The 19459-nt window shown below is 33.7% G+C and overlaps 1 protein-coding gene across 2 annotated transcripts; it reads right to left on the bottom strand.

The window, feature by feature from the left end:
* Nucleotides 1-409: 409 nt before the first annotated feature.
* On the bottom strand, nucleotides 410-11531 carry LOC133299073 (inositol-tetrakisphosphate 1-kinase 4-like). 2 transcript variants are annotated; one of them, XM_061498489.1, is made up of 10 exons: nucleotides 11121-11531; nucleotides 9744-9825; nucleotides 9575-9607; nucleotides 8165-8285; nucleotides 7615-7707; nucleotides 2286-2405; nucleotides 1989-2165; nucleotides 1549-1604; nucleotides 1376-1460; nucleotides 410-792 (listed from the first exon to the last, which is right to left on the bottom strand). In XM_061498489.1, the coding sequence occupies exons 1-10, from the start codon at nucleotides 11246-11248 to the stop codon at nucleotides 701-703; spliced, it is 987 nt and encodes a 328-aa protein (XP_061354473.1). In that variant the 5' UTR covers nucleotides 11249-11531; the 3' UTR covers nucleotides 410-700. The 2 variants fall into 2 exon arrangements, with proteins under 2 accessions (XP_061354473.1, XP_061354474.1); XM_061498490.1 differs by lacking the exon at nucleotides 11121-11531 and adding an exon at nucleotides 9303-9370 and having other exon boundaries at nucleotides 9744-9827.
* Between the last annotated feature and the right edge of the window lie 7928 nt (nucleotides 11532-19459).

Raw genomic sequence — 19459 nt, 5'->3', positions numbered from 1 at the left:
CTATTTCTCTTCGCCTTACATATTTAATTTGTGTATGTATATATGTACAGTCATTTGTCTGCTGACATTCTAGTCCTAAAAATATTGTGTATCGGGTCTTTGTAAATACTGTGTATCGCAATTTATGATGCACTTTTCATAGGATCTATAGCATTTATCATCAAAATACCCTATAATAAATGAAAAGAAAAGTGCGCTATTCAATTTATGATTCCCTATTTCTTTTGCCTAGCCATTCCAAATAAATGGAAAACGAAGTCGGCTAGAATGGCTTGAAAATTCGATCTTGGCCTAAATTTGGCTGCTAAATACTTGCAATAAGAGCATAAAAGGAACATGTTACGCATTTTATATAACATTTTAGTTTAGCAACCAATAATTTTACCCACAGAATTGGGAAAAACGACAATCTCTAATCACAGCCCTAGAGAACTTGCAGCACAATCTTTTCTTCATTTGCGAGAGTTTGTTACTGGCCAGTGGAATAAAAGTAAACAATTTGGAAAAGTAGTAGACTGACCCAATGAGAGAGAGAAGAGAAAGATTACACAGCCTTGCCGAACCCATTTCGGACATTTTAAAGAGGCTTCAGTGACATTAAATACTAAACTAAAACGAGAATATTGCCCAATTTTCAAGAAACCATCCGCAACCGCAAGGATAGCATATTCCATGGATCGTTCTACTCACTTCGCTTAGTTTAAGTACCATGTTTCTTCTTACACTTGCTCTGCACTAGGCTAAGTAGGAAATCTATAAATACGTGCTCATAGTCTGGCATTTTTCCATACCCTGCAGAGGGTAAAAGAGAATAATGTTCAACCAGTATGCGTATAGTACAGCAGGTTAGCAGCATATGCAACACGTGCATTGCCCATAACTGGAAGAAGAAATCACTGACACGCTAAAACAAAAAGAAAAATGATTTACACACAAAAAGTGGATGAAAGCAAAACATCAATTTCAAAAATCTGAACGCGGATGAACCATATTTGACCCATAGAATGAAAATTTTGGAGATTTCAAATATCATTCATTCAGAGCTTCATAAAAAACAATTATGAATTAGTTGAATTCTGGTATTACTTATCGTTATGTGTATGCCTTGAGATTAAGTGAATTTAAAACACCAGATTTTGTGAATACAATGAGTTTCTTTATATAAATTCCATTTCTTAATATAATCCTATCACTGGCTAATATACGGCAAGTTCATTCATGATTAGACTCAATTATCTTCTTGGAATAAGGAAGATCTAGGACAGAGACAAAGCTGGAAATAGAGAGTACAAAGAATCCAGCACTCAACACAATTTATGCACTGACACAATCATAAAATGTGGAACTTGCTTAAACGGAATTGAGTTATACTTGCCAGGAAAGTAATTGATATCAATGACATAAAACACATCCTTGGTCCCATGTTCCCGGATCATATCTATGTTGAACAAGCGGAGTCCCTAGAGACGGTGATGCAGTCTAGTCTTAGTATACTGTAAAGATATGAAAAGTAATTATAGAAAGAAGTAAAATAATAATAGAAAATACCAATCTGCGACGGAGCTCCCTTGCAAGCCTCTCCAATAAAGGTCTTGGCGGATGTTCTGCAACAACAATGTCACATTAAATTGAAAGAAGCCGCTAGTTATAATAATATGATGTGTCAACCCAGAGTCTCCTAACTACATAAAGGCCTCGTGAAAGACACAGGAGGAAGGAGAGTAGTTGCTGCACAATGGGATTTGCTCTAACAAAACAATTTATCTCAACCATGCTGTGCCTCTTTAGAAGGCTTTAAAAGACCATCCATATCATTTGGGACATAAAATATAAAACATTAGTTCATAACGAAGCAAAACTTTGACATTAGCATAAAATTATGCAAATAATATGGTTTTTGAAGATATTTCTTTTATGTAAAAAAAGGTAATTGTTATTTTCCACTTTTATTTAAGAGAGAGAGAGAGAATAGAGAAGGTGAGTCTCACCTGCAATGTTAGGATCCAGATCAGCATCATCTGCAGAAGCTGCCGCACATGAAACTCTTGGAAATCGGAATAAACCATCAACTTTCGATAGTTCATGTTTACTGATGTTAGGTAGAGAGAAACGTCTCACAACCTTTATTGTTTCCCCAACAATATAAATCTTAAAGACAAGACCACCTGCAATGTAACAACAACAACCACCCCCACCAAAAATAAACAGAGAGAGAGAGAGAGAGATTTAGAAAACAAAGTGAATTGAACATAAAAAGAATAAGGTCTGTGGATCAGTTCACAAACCATGATTTACAAACTCTTGTAGAACAAGTGGAGGCTCAAGCTCTGAAAGAGAGAACTCATCATAAGCAAGAAACAGTTCATGTGACTTTGCACTTCCATCCACAATTAACGGTTTTGCAACTAAAAATGACAAAATGAATGTGAATATTTAAAGATACACATCAGTACACAAAACAAGAAAGATGACAGAATATCTGAAACAATCAATCAGGATAATCGGAACAGCCATGAAAATCCATAAGACAACTAACTGCATATCATCTTCAGCTAATAAAACATAGCATCTTCAAAACGTATTATCCAATAGATACAAACCATGTTCTTTGAGGCCATTCAAATTTATAAAGCTTATCAAGCAACGACATCCAAGACCACAGCAATTCAAAGGTTGGCTAAATGCAAGCCAAACAAACATGGCTAAAATGATTTGTACTAACCTCAAAGAGAAACGAAGAAAAGAGGAGAAGAGAAGAGAGAGAAAGCTGAAATATTATATTTCTAACCTAATAAAAAAGAGGCACTGTACAGTACATATATAGAGCTGTAGTTGGACAACTCAGCAAGAAAAGAAATGTTCTAGAATATGTACAACTCATCCTATTCTAACATATAAAATTGCAAAGAATATAATTACAATAATATCCCTAATATGCCCCCATAAACTCATGGGCGTGGAGAGAGCTGTGTATATCCAGAACCATGAGTTTGGTTCTAATATCAGTAAAGCGGGCAGTAGAGAGAGGCTTGGTGAAGGAGTCAGCATAGGCTGGAACATGAGATACTTGAAGTTGTTTAGCAAGGACCTTTTCACGGAGGAAGAAAATATCTAAATATCTAATTCCATATGTTTAGTTCTGGCATGTAGAATAGGGTTATGAGAAAGTGCAACTGTACTTAGATTATCACATAAAACAAGAGGCACTTGAGTAGGGACTTGTAGTTCACACAACAATGATTGAATCCAAATTAATTCAGCGGCTGTTAAGGCAAGACTTCTATATTCTGCTTCGGTACTTGAACGAGTTACAAGAGTTTGTTTCTTTGACCACCAAGAAATCAAATTAGGACCCAGAAAAATACAAGCACCGGAAGTTGATCTGCGATCATCTGGATCGCTTCCCCAATCTGCATCACAGAATGCAATTAAGAGGCATGGCAATGGCTGGATCAGCAGAATGAAGGAGAAGACCAAAAGAAATGGTTCCATTGAGTTATCTAAGAATTCTTTTAACAAGCTTCCAATGCTCCTCAAGAGGTTGACTCATGAATTGCCAATGCTCCTCAAGCTTCCAATGCTGTAAGCTTTATTTACAGCAAAGCTAATTTCTGGTCTTGTAAAAATTGCATATTGCAAAGCACCAACAACAGACCTATATTGATAAGAATCTGGATGGTAATTAGCACCATATCAAGACAGTTTACTGGCACCAATCATGGGAGTGGATATCCTTTTTGCATCAGCCATATCAGTCTTGACAAAAAGATCTCTAATATATTTTGATTGCGAAAGAAAAAGAGCACCTGAAGAAAGTCTTTTAACTTCAATGCCAAGAATATAATTAAGCTCACCAAGATCCTTAAGTACAAACCGAGAATGAAGATGGGAAATAATTTGTTCAATAAATTTGGCATCATTACCGGTGACAATGACATCATCCACATAAACCAGAATATAAATGCAGTGAGATGTGGTGCAAAGAATAAATAGAGAAGGATCACACCGGATGGTCTTGAACCCCAATTGGAAGAGAGTCTCCTTAAGTTTGTCAAACCAGGCCCGTGGTGCTTGTTTAAGGCCATATAGAGCTTTGTGAAGTCTACAAACAAAAGTCTTGTCATGTGAGTCAAAGCCAGGTGGTTGTTGCATATACATCTTTTCCTCTAAAACACCATTGAGAAATGCATTATTTACATCAAGTTGCCTAAGAGTCCAGCCAAACGAAAGAGCAAGAGTTAGTATGATACAGACAGTTATAGGTTTTATAACAGGAGAAAATATTTCACCATAATCAAATCCAGGCTATTGATGAAAGCCCTTTGTTACTAAACGAGCCTTGTATTTATTTATAGAACCATCTGGGTTTTCTTTAAAACGAAAACTCCATTTACATCCTATTGCTTTTCTGCTAGCGGGTAAAGACACCAGGGACCAAGTAGCATTGGTGTGTAAGGCAGTAGGCTCATCTTGCATAGCCTCAAGCCACTTAGGATTGGCCAAGTGTTTAACAGATGTAGGCTCCATAGAAGTAACAAGAACAGAGGGTTGAGCTGCTGTTTTAGACCGTGTTGTGATGAATCTGGCTGGTGAAGGAGTGCCAAGAGATGATGAAGGTAAGTACTCTGATGGAGAGGATGATGTTGGAGAAGAAGGAGAAGAAAGTGATTCTGGAGTAGATGGTGAAGAAGAAATAGGAGATGGAACCATGGTAACAGGTAAAGAATTAATGTTATCAAAGGATGAGGTAAGATTAGGAGAAATGTTTTGAGATCTGAATTGGAGTTTATGCTGATTATAAGGTTTCATGTGAGGATAACAAGCACAGCCAAATACCTTGAGAAAGGTGTAATCAGGAATTGTTTTGTATAACTTAGTAAACGGAACTTCAAAGTTCAAGGCTGTAGTGGGTAGTCTATTAATGAGATAAACAGCCGAAAGAAAAGCATGATCCCAAAACTTTAGAGGCAAAGAAGCATGAGATAATATTTTTAATCCCATATCAACAATTTGTCTATGTTTCCGCTCAATAAGACCAATTTGATAGTGTGTGTGGGGACAAATAAGTCTGTGAATGATACAAAGAGTGGCAAGATACTTTGTGAAAGGTCTAAATTCAACCCCCCCCCCCCCCGCCCCCCTCCCCAAATCTGTTTGGACAGCTTTAATGGAAGCTTTAAATTGGATTTGAATTAATGAATGAAATTGTTTGAACACATCTATTGCTTCACATTTTTGTTTGATAAGAAAAATCCATGTAAAGCGTGTGTGAGCATCTACAAAGGATATGTAATATCCCACGGTGGACAACATAGGAGCAGAACCCCAAAGATCACTAAACACCAAGTCAAATGGTTCAGCATAAATAGTAGTTGAGGGAGAAGAAGGTAGTCTATGGGACTTGCCCATATAGCATGCTGGACTGAAATTAAAAGAACTTTTATTACTAAACTGAATGTTACAAGATTTCAGGACAATTTTTATAGCCTCATGATGAGGATGACCTAGTCTATAGTGCCAAAGGGCATAAGATGTGTCTATATCTTGAACACCATTTGTGAAATAAGCTGAGGATGACAATGAGTCACTTGAATCAGAGAGAGTTGCTGAAAGAGCAGTAGAGAAACAAGATGGAGCACACGATGATGATGGATGAAGAGAAATATCTTTGAACCGATATAATCCATCACTACCAAGAACACCTTCAAGAAGAATTTGGTGAGAATCCAGTGATTTCAGAAAGCAAGAGTGAGGATAAAATTCAAAATAAACAAAATTATCTTTGGCAAATTGACTCACACTGACCAGATTCTTTGTTATAGATGGAACCAAAAGAAGATTATTGAGAAATAGAGTAGTGTGTGGTTTTAAAGGAGATGAAAATTGTGAAGAGCCTACTGCTGTTATAGCCAAACCTTGACCATTTCCTAGCATGACTTGATCAGCTCCATTCAGCTGTATATTTTGAAGAGCATGTTGTGGGTCTGAGGTGACATGATAGAACGCCCCAGAATCTGGAAACCACTCCAAACCTTGCTGAGATGATCGAGGAGTAGGAAGAAGGCCTTGCTGGTTATATGGAAAGGTTTGAGTGGTCAATAAAGCATGGGTTAAGGCTGATTTTGTTGAATGCCCTGTTGTTGTGATTGTTGGAGGGTGTTTTGGAATGTGTTTATGCCAGAGAAAGATGGAATTTGGGACTGATTAACACCTTGTTGTGCTTGAGATGTTTTGGTGAAAAATGGCTGATATAGTTGAGGAGGCAAGATGCTTTGATGTGGTGAAAAGGGTGGTGTTTGTGAGGTTAAATATTGAGAATTAGAAGGTGGTAGCTGTGTAGGTACAAAAGTAGATGGCGGCTGTGTAGGTACAAAAGTGGGGTCAAAACGATGCCAGCATGAGTGAACCTCATGTCCAATTTTATAACACAGTTGGCATTGCAAATTACCTCTTCCACGTCCTCTACCTCTATTTCCCCTTCCATTAGAGCGGCCTCTACCTTGTCCAGCTAAATCAGATGCCCCCCTAAATATTGGGAGGCGTTGCTGCATGCTCTGTTTTGAAGACTGAAAAGCAGGGGCAAACAGAGACTGGTTTAGGCTGTGCCCTGTTCTGAAGACTAAAAAACGAACAAACAGAGACTGGTTTGGGGCTGTGTTAGATGGTTTAGAAGGAACAAATGTAGTAGGGTGTATATTTGGGTAATGAGTTGCATTAACAGATATTGAATCACTAAGCAAGGACTCTTGATGTCTAAGGAACCTAGACTCTTGAGACAGCAACTCAATTTCAAGGTCATCAACAGAAAGTGGGCTTTCACGGGCATGGATAGTGGTAATAAAAGGGTCATACTCTTGAGGAAGTCCTTCAAGTATAAGCTCAACTTGTTCTTCATCAAATATTAGAGATCCAATGGCCATGAGTCCGTCTGTGAGTGTTTTAATTCGAGCAAGATACTCTGAAATATTTCTTCCTCCCTTTTTGATGCTTCGTAACTCTGCGCGCAGTTGTCTGGCCTTTGATTTCAGAAGCCCATTAAAGTATTTGTGTATTTTCTCCCATACTTTCCATGAATGAACAAGACCCAACATTTTATTCAAGATAGATTCTGATAGAGTGGTCATAAGCCATGAGAGAAGGGTCTGGCCTTGAGTTTCCCACGCTGTATATGCTGGATTAACTTGATCTGCAGCACGATCTTCCTCAGTAAGGTATCTATGAGGAATTTGTGGGTTGATTAGATAACGTTGAAGCTGGTGAGACTTTATCACTGGTTCAACCAGCTGCTTCCAGACAAGGAAGTTACTCTCTGTGAGTTTTACTATTATATGATGGGCAACAAGCACAGATTGGCCCTCAAAGAGAGCTCTGATACCATCAAAGAGAAACGAAGAAAAGAGGAGAAGAGAAGAGAGAGAAAGCTGAAATATTATATATCTAACCTAATAAAAAAGAGGCACTGTACAGTACATATATAGAGTTGTAGTTGGACAACTCAGCAAGAAAAGAAATGTTCTAGAATATGTACAACTCATCCTATTCTAAGAGATAAAATTGCAAAGAATATAAACAAAACTAAAGACCTCAAAAAGAAAACCAAATAAAGATAAATACCTAATGGCAACTTCATCCCAGCCTTAGTGACTTCGTAAGGGATAGTAGATGGGTTTTTTGCGATAACCAATTGTCGTGGAACTCCAACCTTGCCTTAAAATCAAAAGTTTGTAAAAAATGCAAACACCAATGAGCAATGACAGAACCTAGTTTACCCCATATGAAATAGTTCTTTTAGAAATATAATATAATATAATATAAAATATAAAATCATTCATCTGCCTTCACCTACAACAAACCTTTTGAGTTAAATTGATTGCATGACATAATATCAGAGCCTTTTTGACCAAGTGGTCCAGAGTTCAATCCTTGTTGTCCAACGACTTAAGCTTTTGGATTGAATTGGATTTTTACAAGTTCCAACTTGAAAAATAGAAAGCAAACTACTTTTTTTATATTCCAATAATATAACAAAATTTTCTTATGTACCCAATATTGGACATAATGCATGATTCTAATATTTAAGATTCATGTAATCAATCCCAAAACTTTCAGATCAAATGTTTTAACTTTAATAATCTATTTTAGTAAATTGTAGTAAACAAGTTACCATGGCAGTCAGATAAGTTTAGATCTGCCACATCTCGTAGCATGGATTGGCGATTGTGTAAATGTTGAATTGCATCTGGAGGGTCAACAATGGCTACTTCTGGATGCTTTTGCATGTAATCCTTCAAAAATAAAAAGACAATATATAGGTAAAATCAGCCAGATTGGAATACAAATTTTACAGATTACTTAGAAAGCATGCCATAATAACCAATTATATTTTCAGCCAGCCATGAACATATATACCAGAAAAGGTTTAACACTAAGACCAGTATGGCAAAGTAGTAATTCATCATCTCAAAAAACTAACAAGCAAACCTTTTTCGCACACATGAGACAAAAATAGGCAACTTCTATATAAGTCATATTTGTGAACAAGTTAACCAGAGACTTCTTGCACACATAATGAGTTACAAACAATTTGTCAGAACTCAGAAGCTTTCATCTTTGGTCCCTTCTAGATACCATTATATCTGTCATATCTACCAGGAATGTTAGATACTATAAAATTACCAGAGACAATTGATTTTGGTATGTAGCATTATTGGATTCCAAACTATAATCTTGGCCACCCTTGTAATTTAAGAAATTTGATCTTGACTTTACCATTCATGAGCTACAAAGAAGGAAGGAATACTTTGACAGGATAATAATTTACAAAAGAATAATATTCCTTCCATAATATATATCAATAAATATGGCAAAAATTTGTATCAAAGAAAAAATTCTCTGTTTTGAATACATAGACAACTTGCCAAGTTTGCCATTGCCAAGATTCAGGGCATCCCTTCAGATGAAGGATATAGGACAGTATGAGTAGAGGGAGACCAAAATGAAACACCCAAACAAACAGTTGACATAACATTTCATCCCTTTAAAGGACATTATGTTTCCCAATTCTAATATAATAAAAACAATATCATTAATATATAGAAACAAAAATGCCAAGTAATAGAAGTACAACATTTTAATTGTTAAAAAGAGAAAGCAGATCAAATGTTAAAAGAAAATTGCTACTTCTTTCCCAATGAGATTAAGAATGTGTACGCTCTAGGAAACATGATTATTTTTCTGTTGGCAACAAAGTCCACCAATGCCTAATCACATTATTTAGATTAATCATACAAGTAAATCCTCACTTGTTTGAATACTTGAGGGACTGATTTCAACTATCTGATCATGATTCATGATGAGGAGAGCAAGAACTCTGCAAATTATGTCAGACAATAATAAGTTTTTAGAATATTAGGTTGTCCAGACAATCACCACCATCTCATACTTAATTCCCAGCATTAATAGATGCTAATGATTCCATGCAATGCCATGAATGAGTGCATCAAAAGATCACAGCAACACAGGATTGCTAGTACAATGTGAAAGTGGCGGGTAGAAGTATTTGGAGTTCACAAACCTCAATAATATCACACCACTCTTTTCCTGACAACTGGAAATAAAAAATAGACTGTCAGATTATGATAAAGAAAACACAAAATCAAAAGTGGGGAAAAAAAGTAGCACTTACACATGAAGGCTTTTACACGTCAATAACAGAGAATTTTTTTGAAAGAAATCTCACAAACCTTATGCAAGACAACATCAAAAGGACCTTGTTCTAACAGGGACTTGTTTAGATCAATGGCAACAAAGAATATCCCCTTATTCCTACATTATACATAGCAATCTTTAAGGATCAGTATTGAGGATGTCAAAATAGTAACGACATTACATAGTTCATCAATAGATTTTTTTAATACAAACTGCCAGGCAAATATATTTGAGAGTAAGTATAAATTTAAAACTATATATATATATATATATATATATATATATATATATATATATATATATATATATAGACACACACACACGTGTGTGTGTGTGTGTGTATTTTTCGTACCTATACATAACACTCATTTTTAATTTGTTCCTTATAAAAAAAATTCAATTTAGTCTCTATAGGTATAATCATTTTCAATATCGTTCCCACTGTCTGTTGCTTTTAAAACACCATGAGATTGACATGGAGTTAATGTGAAGTACAGGGACCAAATAGAAAATAAATGACATGCATCGAGATAAAAAAATATAATATCTAGTCCCTACCATTTTTAATTTAGTCCCTACTCTTCATTGTGTTATTACACCAATAAACAATAATGTAAAAGCAACTATTGGCGAGGATTAAATTCAAAGCAATTGCACTAGGGACTAAATTAAAATCTGGAAAAAATATTTATCCTTTTAGAGTACAATCATTTTAGTTAAATGTAATATTTTTTTATTTAATATTTAAATTAAAAAAATCCAACTTTCTCCCCCATTATATTTATGTTTCTCTTATTATAAAATAGAGTAATTTTGACTAAAATAACACAATTTTATGTCCTTAAAAAAAGAAAAAGAAAAAAAAAAGGGGGAGAAACACCGATCGCTTGAAATAGGGACAGAATATAAAAGAAGCAACTGTTTCCAGTAGTTATGATCACGAGTTGGCAGGTGCGAATAGAACAGAATACAAAATTTGTGGACATGAATGTAATTTGACATTCCGGATAAGCTAGGATGGGAAATAATTTAAATAGAGGATAAAGAAAAAAAATTAGTAAGATTTGACATTGAATTCTCAAGGTGGACAAATCCAAAGGAAAGGAAGGGCATATATGGCGGAATATTCTCATTTAAATCAGATATATTATGAAGAAGTAAATCAATAGTATAGATTCAGGACATAAAAACAGCTTCGGGGTTCGACTCATGAAAGTGATACTAACTATACTGATTGGAAAAAGGGACTAATGTGTAAAGGCAGAGGAAACCATAAATATAAATAAATAAATTAAAAAAAGCAATGATCAAAGCCGTTACTGAGAATTTGAAACAAGGGATTCAGAATCAGAGGTACATGAACTATGAATATGCATGCAGACGCACTGACACAAGAATGATGAGTGAGGTACCTGGCAAGGCTAATAAACTTTGGCTGTAGAAAGCTCTTCTTCTTCTTGGACGTTAAGGCGTACCCGACAACCACTTTCTCTTCTTCTTCATCTCCTTCTACGTGCGATATTTCTCCGTTCAACCTCATGCCCGCCCGCACCTCCAAGAAACCCTAATTCAAAAATCAATTTGTTTGTTTGTTTGTTTTTCCACCTTTTGTTTCAACTTACCTTTGAAATCCCCGACTAAGTGGAAATGAGATTTGCAAAATCACGCAAACTGAGTAGAGAGTAGAGACAGATTCTTCTGTTACGCCTCCCTTCCTCTACAGGTTCATATGTTGAGTTGAGTGTATATGAAAAAATGTCTGAGATTTGTATAATAAATATATCAATGAATGAATTTTGTGTGGGAAATTCAGGTTGCAGAGACAGATTAAGAGTGTCTGTCATTGTGTTGTGAAGATAGTGACATGTATTTATAACATTGTTTTGGAAAAACTGCTTTCTCTATTTTACCCTTTTCCCATTTTTAATTATGTTTGTAATTTTAAATAACATTTAAAGAAATAGATAAATACAAGAATTTTTTTATTTAAATTTAAATTAAAAAAAAATTACCCATTTTCTCTCTCCCATGATTTTTATTTTTTGTGTCTATCTCTCTTAGAATAACATAATTTATGTCATTTAAAATGACAAACACCGAACTCTTTTAATTAAGGAGTTCATTTCATTTTTGGTTTGGCAATTGCCATCTTCCAAAATGAATATATTATTTGCTAGATAATCTTTACCTCATCTTCGTGCTAACAACTCTTTTTAATAAAAACATAATCTGAATTTAATTCCCATTCCTAGATTTAAATAGTTAGTCTAATAAAATAAGCAATTGTTTTCATCATCACATTGAAGTTTCACAGTAAATTTCCTGCCCAAATAGTCAATGCCTTTTATTCTTGTATGAAAAAAAATTGAATTTTCCGAGAACTAAATACATTACCCGTTTAGTCAAAATTCAATTTTCATTGGCCAAGAGTGAAGGAATATTTGAAGAGAAGTCCGAGAATATGCTTGGAGTTAGGCCAAGTAAATGCGTGATTTGGGGGATCAAACACTTCATTACCTGCCGGTGCCACTAATTGTCATTCATTTTAGTTGAGTATACATAGGAGAGTCAAATTTGTGATGTACAAACATCGAACTTTACGGGTACATGCACAGCTATTTCACCCTTTTGTTTCTCATTAATTATTTAATAACAATTTTGTCCTTTATTTAGAATTATCTATCAATTTGTCTCTCTTTGTGATGCAACCGATTAACGAGAGTATCATATATCAGTTGATATTCTTTTTTTTTCTCTGATGTGTATTGACTAATGTATGATGTTCTTATTAGTCGATTGCATTGAATCTTAATACAACTATTACACCAAAGATTTATTTTTTTCCATAGATGCTCAAGACTCGAGATTAACATCAAGTCAGTTTTTCTCTTTAAAAAAACAAATATATAAAAGGTTGAAGTTGTTATTTAAGTTGATCTTTGCAAGCAATATTGAGGTACTTTATGATGCGTCTAGATGCAAGCAATCTTCGAGCTTTATGTTTCGAACTCTACATAGTTTGATGTAACAAACCTCTCATCTGAATGACGTTAATTTCCTCCAATTTTTTTTTTTAATCGCCTCATTGATTAATTAATTAGTTTAATTCAAATCAGGATGATGATGTTTACCCAAAAAAAAAAAAAATCAGGATGATGATAACGACAACTAAACTCTCCATAAGAAACACAGTTGCATAATCATAATTGAAATTCAAAATTACTAATTAAGTTAAAAGAATCATTGTCATGTGTCAGTTTGCACAGGTTTGCCTCGACAACGACCCTCGTTATTTCAGTTTATTGTAACACCTGCCAATAATAATACAAACCCGGTTCTAATCCCATGGTAAAATTAGTACTGAAAGATTGAAGAAGCAGCGTGATCCATGTTCCTCACATGGTCACATGCTCCAAATTTATCCACTTTAATTAGTTTACTCGTTTTTCTTCAAATTCTATGTTCACTTTTAAAATAAATTTTCAGTGCTCATATTACCCTCAATTAATTTAAATGGATATAATATACATTACACGAGTAATGAAAATTTATCGCTTTTGTCTCCACTTTCTGCCTTTTTGGACCCTACTCTTCCGTCCATTTATGCAACTCTGACTTTTGGTTGAGTCTAAGGCCGTGTTTGAATTTTATTATCGAAAATAATATTTTGATTTTAAAAAAATAAAAAAACTGTTTGATAAAGTTTGTTTTATAAAAATAATTTTAAAAATTATAATTTTTTTAATTTTTAAAATAAAATTTAGAAAACATATTTAAGTTGTTTTTATTTTGTGTTTGGTCTTTTAAATTTTAAAATAAAAAAATACATATTTCATTAACTATTCTACAAAATAATTTTAAGAAAAAAAAATAAAACACAATTAAACAGGCCATAAATGTCTGGTTACTGTATCCTAGTGTATGCACCAGTGAAAGGTCGCTTTGAATGAGTTTAAATGGTCATTTGTGATTATTCTTGTCGTTAATGTTTGCAAAGATGCAACTGCTCATCGCCGAGAATCATTTGTGAGACATCCCATATAAATATATGTCTAAATAGACATAAACAGATTACTTGCCAAAATTAGTTTAACCAAAAATGCTAGAGTTGATTGGATAATTTTAGGTTCTTGTTCAATTAAAAAAATGTAATTTCAAATCTCTGAAGATTTGGCACGCGGAGAGAATAAAAAGTAGTTATGATCTCGAAAATGCGGTGTCAATGTCATGGTGGAACATGTTTTGAAGTGAATTCCTAAGAATGGTCGCTTATCGGAAAATGTAAGATAATTTATTGGGTTTGTTTTTTCTAAAATTACTTTAGATAATTTTATCTAATGTTTATCGAAACGACGTCGTTTTGGGGCGTAAATCATGATGATTTTATAATTTTAATTTATTTCAGGATTATAATAGTCTTTATCATTCTGATTTTTTAATTTTTCAACTCCAAAACGACGTCGTTTCGATAAACATTAAACAAAGTTATCTAAAGTAACATTAGATACTTTTTCCCCTAATTTGATATACACAATGTAAATACAACTTACAAGAATAGATTGGATTGTAGGCACTGTTGCCTTGCTAACAGTTATGCAAGTAAGCGTGCAAGTATACGCGACAATAAGTAATATAGGGTTTTTGTGAGTCCCAGTTATCGTTTCCACAAGGATCTTTGGCGTTTTCGACTTTGAATGAAAATTGTAATTGCTATAACTGAATCTAATCTAAAAAGAGAGTAAAAATAAAAATAAAATAAAAGCAAAACTAATCTAAAATAGCACTGACCACATTACTCTATTTTTTTATAATTTTCTGAATTAAATTCTTGAGCTAAAGGATGAAAAATAGTAGGAAAACAATTTAAGTATCTGATGTAAAAAGATTTTTATATAAGAAAAAATGTAAAACAAAACGATGATTGAAAATTTAAAATCAGGGGAAAAGAAAACTGAGTTTGCGAAAATGTTTGGAAAATTAGGTTGAGCTTCGTTTTACCTTTCCCACAGCAATGGTTTCAATGCCAAGTACGGATTATTAAAATTTAATTCCCAGTTAACGGATCACTTCTTGTTGATTTTAATCTCTTAAAATCATTTTATCCCAAACAATCATTTACACATCTTTGTGCTAAATGAAGTAAGCACTCATGCATTTCAAGTCCAAAATTACATGGTGGCTGCCCTCATCTCTAAGTGACAGTCCTTGAATGCTCTAGCAATCAAGTCCATATGCTTAATGCATTTCCAGAATTAGTCACCTCTCGATGACTACTTCCTAACATAACATCTACCATAAGGCCTTAATGACAGAATATTTACATACAAAGTATAACATTAAACAACTGAGAATCAAAAATTAACAAAAGTAATTAACAATCGATCATCACTGAGGTATGGGTAACCTAGACCCAACCTTAAAAGGTTTAGCTCATACCCATAAGGGTTGAGCTACAAAAACAGCAAACAAAAATTAAAAGGCAATTACAATTAACAAAATGGAAAATGCGAGGCAGAAGCTATATCTAGAAAATAGCTCTGCTACAGTACTCAGAAACGAAATTAAAACTACTCAGCAAAATAAAATTCAAGAAAGAAAAGAAAAGAAAAAAAACCAGAAAGAAGATGAAGGATCCTTTTGCATGGTGCTAATTTCTCCATTTATAGTGCGCCTTCTACACATGCATGGGCTTTGGGCCGTTCGTCAGCATCCACACGCGCTCGTCTTGCAAAAGTCGTGTGACCCATTTTTCGCACAATCACCTCCACGAGTTTTCCATCCAAAATCTGTTTGCACATCCACTGCATGTAACAACTTCACCAAAAATGACAGCTAAGACCTTGGTTCCTTCTCACATGATTTGGGTTAAGTCACGGGTTAGGAAAATGATATGGTGAAAGAAAACAATATGAAATATGGTTTGGTGGCTCATGGGTTCAATGAAATTTGAGGTCATGTGTGGTTATGGCTTGATGTAATGAGTGGATTTGGTGATCTGAAATTGAGAGAAGGATAGGGTTCAAAGAAGGGTAGAACAATGAAATTGGGAACGTGACTTGCTACTTTATTTGCTCAGTTACTGACGTGGGCTGCATTTTCTTTGTCATGCTCTCTAATTTGATTTCTTTTGAGCTTCACCTTTTTGGGCTTTCAAAATTCTGAAATAAAAACAAAACATAAGGATCACATCCCACTTTAACTCAAAATAAACTAAAAATGAAGTATAATTAGCAGTGAATAAGTCTTCTAATAAAGAATTATCAGGCAGCACATATTCATAATATAAATGAGTTTTTAAGCTCCCAGCATCAAACTCGTCAGTGTTTCAGAAGATGTAAATTTGAACAGTGCAAGTTCCTGAATGCTGATAAATTGATGACTAACATTTGTATCAGCTGAAAGGTCAATGAAAACCTATATATGCTATTTCATGTATAATTCGCCTAAAAGAAACAACATAGATACACTATTTCTGTCGCCAATATTAATTTCTTATTCAACAATTAATGAGATTTAGAGATAAGCACCATTTGTCAACATCAAGAATATTTTATTAATTATATGTATCTCGGAAGGGCAATGCAAAATTGATATAATTAATTATAGGGAAATTATTATCTCATTTTACATGAGATAACTCTCTCATGTTGTTTCACATTAAAAATTATGTCATTATTTTTTTTTTTAATAAATGGTGAATTCCACCACATTATGTGTCTATAATAGAAGATAATTATCTCCATTAACATAAGAAAATAAAATCCCTTAATTATATATAGTGAGGACAATGGTCAAATCTAGCTTCTGCCATGGAGATATGCTCTGTTGCAAACGGCAACAATGACTTTACACACGAGACTCACGTGCCGCTATATGAATCCAAATCTATGTAACCACCTTTTATCTTCTACTCGATTCTTCAAATTACCTTTGCCTGCCCTATAAAATATAACCTTGGCCCTACAACCCTCGACCTAACTGGAACCCAAATTTTTTAATTTGAAAAAGTGATATACCGAGTTTGGTACATTTGATGTATCAAAGAAATTTCCTTAAAGTAGCTATCACTATCACTATCACTATGAGGAAGTGACTTCAAGTTCGACAACACAACCCCGTGCACGTTAGAGGTAGGCGGGAGATAATTGACCGTCAAAGTCAGACAAATATCTGCTCTCTACTTCACTTTCAAAATTATTCGTTGCCTACTAGACATTTTTTTTTTTTCATGGTTTAAGGTTTAGAGTTACTGGAGAATAAATCTTCTTATGTGTTAATTAACATGATCATGTCATGTGGGGCAATCATAATCATATATGGATGAATGAATGATGATAAGAGAAGAAAGAAAAAAAATATAAAGATAGAAAGTTACACAATCATCACCGTTGATTTAATTATTAATGGTTAAGATCCTCTCACATGACATGATCATGTTAAATTACACATAAGAGAATCTATTTCCCAATTACTAACCTCTCTACGGAAATATATTTTTAAACAAAATCGATGTTAAAATATATTTTTTAATCCGAAACATTCATTTTTAATTTAATACCTGAACGGTTTATGCAATGAAAATGGGTTTTGTTTTTATTTAGGGATAAAATATCTCAATAGAACACTAAATTAGTGAGTGAAAGGTATGAATCTAAGCTTAACACGGGAGTCATTGCGTGGATCTCACTTAAAAGCTAAGAATGAGGGGAATATATTTGACGATTATTTGACCATTTGGGGGCGATGTATATTTTACACGTTTGATATGTCTCAAAGTTATTTTCCAATGGAAAGCGTTTAATTTCGTAGACTAGTTATCGTGGAACTGCTTTAATTTTTATTTTATTTTTAATTTTTTTAATGAGTTTCGCAGAACCCCTGGCGAACTCATTAATTTTTTTTGTTTCTCGCTTCATTTTTCGCAGGAACCCCTCAGGGAACTCATGAATAGTGCCATGTGGCAATCTCAGTAATTCAAAGTCTTTAATCCTTAAGATAATATTAATGAGTTTCCAAGAGAGATATGCGAAATTCATTAATTTTAAAAAAAAAAATATTAAAACAGTTTTGTGGGGGTCAGTCTGTAAAACCAGACACGGGAAAATAACTTTGTGGTGTAATAAATAGGTAAAAATTCATTCAGGCACCGCTGAACGATGAAATTGGTCATATTTGACACGATGACTCTTGAGACTGAATTTTAATAGAGTAACATTATGGCTATTTGGCCATTTGAGGGCGTTACCATCTGTATTTTACATGTTTAGAACACCTTCAAAGTTATTTTTCGGTGGGGGCATTTAATTCTATGGACTGGCCCCCTAGGAATTGCTTATATATTTTTTTAAATTTTTAATAAGTTTTGCGGATCTCCCTTGATGTGATGCAATCTTAGCCATTCGAAGCCCTTAACCCTTAAAAAATATTAATGAGTTCCCCAAAGTGGTATGCAGAACTTAATAAAAAAAAAAAAAATTGAAAGCAATTCCACATAAACCAGTTTGAGAAAAAAAAAAACCACCGAAAAATAACTTTATAAGCATATCAAATGGGCAAAAATACCATTCAAACACCCCTAAATGGTCAAAGACGCATAACATTATGGTAAATAGGTGTGCAAAAAGTGTCTCCCCATTAAATGTAAGAGAGGTAGCCATAACCCTTTTTCTAGCCTTGTTGGCCCGTTAGGCGTGACTTGCGGACAAACATCCTCTCACCTTCGAAACTAAAATTCATTAGTGACATAGCATTTATTTTATTTTTTATACCAATTCTAATTATTTCTTTTACAAGAAAAATATTTCTGTATTTATTAAAAATAAATTATCTGTATTTATTCTCAAAACGATGTCATTTTAAGATTAAAGTATATAAAAATTATAATTATAAGGACTATAATAATCCTGAAATAAATTAAAATTATAAAAATATTATGATTTTCATTCCAAAATGACGTTGTATTGAGCTTACTATAGATAACTTATCTGCAATAACTGTAGAAAAAATGAACTCAAGTAATTTTATTTTTTAGTATCTTTACAAATTTTAACTCTTTAAACTAATTATGAGACTAATCTTGAGTCAGAACTTAATCATAGTTAAAACTCTTTCTTCTTTCCCAAATATATATTTAATTGAAATTGAATACAAATTTTGTCCTCATCACTCAGTTCTATGATGTGAAATTGTGAACGGAATTACTCCCATTAAATAACATTTATCTTACGATAAAACTTTTTATATTGAGCTTTAATTGTTTGCCACTTTGCCCAATGGACTGAGCTTATATGACGGGTCCACAACAATACCGGTATCAGATTATTAAAGTTTAAGCATATTTTAATTATTAAAATTTTTTATTATTAATTTATTACTCATCACATCACTATTGGATTAAAGAGAAAGAATGTAAAAAAAAAATTGAAGAGAGAGAAAATATTAATTTAATGATGATTAAATAGATAATAAATTGGTAGTAAATTTTTTTTGATAGCGAGAACATCCCTCTTCTTCTTCGTTGTTAAAAACAAAAAAACAAAAAGTTGACGCCTTTTTACCTGCGGTGTGTTCTACCTAACTTGAATAACAGTAACAGCTAGTAAAGTCCCCTGTTTCTTTTGTATCCAAAAGTCCAAACCTTGGCGGAGTTCACGAAATTCCTACAAACCCACATCGACATTGTCGTAAAAGTTCAAATTTTTCGAGTCCTTCCGTTCTTCCAAACAAAAGGCTTTCTGTAATCACTAAGAAA

Source organism: Gastrolobium bilobum, unplaced genomic scaffold (genome assembly GCF_033153095.1).
Source record: "Gastrolobium bilobum isolate Gb01-03AN ecotype WA unplaced genomic scaffold, APGP_CSIRO_Gbil_v1 utg500, whole genome shotgun sequence".
Classification (NCBI taxonomy): domain Eukaryota; kingdom Viridiplantae; phylum Streptophyta; class Magnoliopsida; order Fabales; family Fabaceae; genus Gastrolobium; species Gastrolobium bilobum.
Note: the sequence above shows the minus strand (reverse complement) of the source record. Positions and strands in the feature narration are given on the sequence as shown.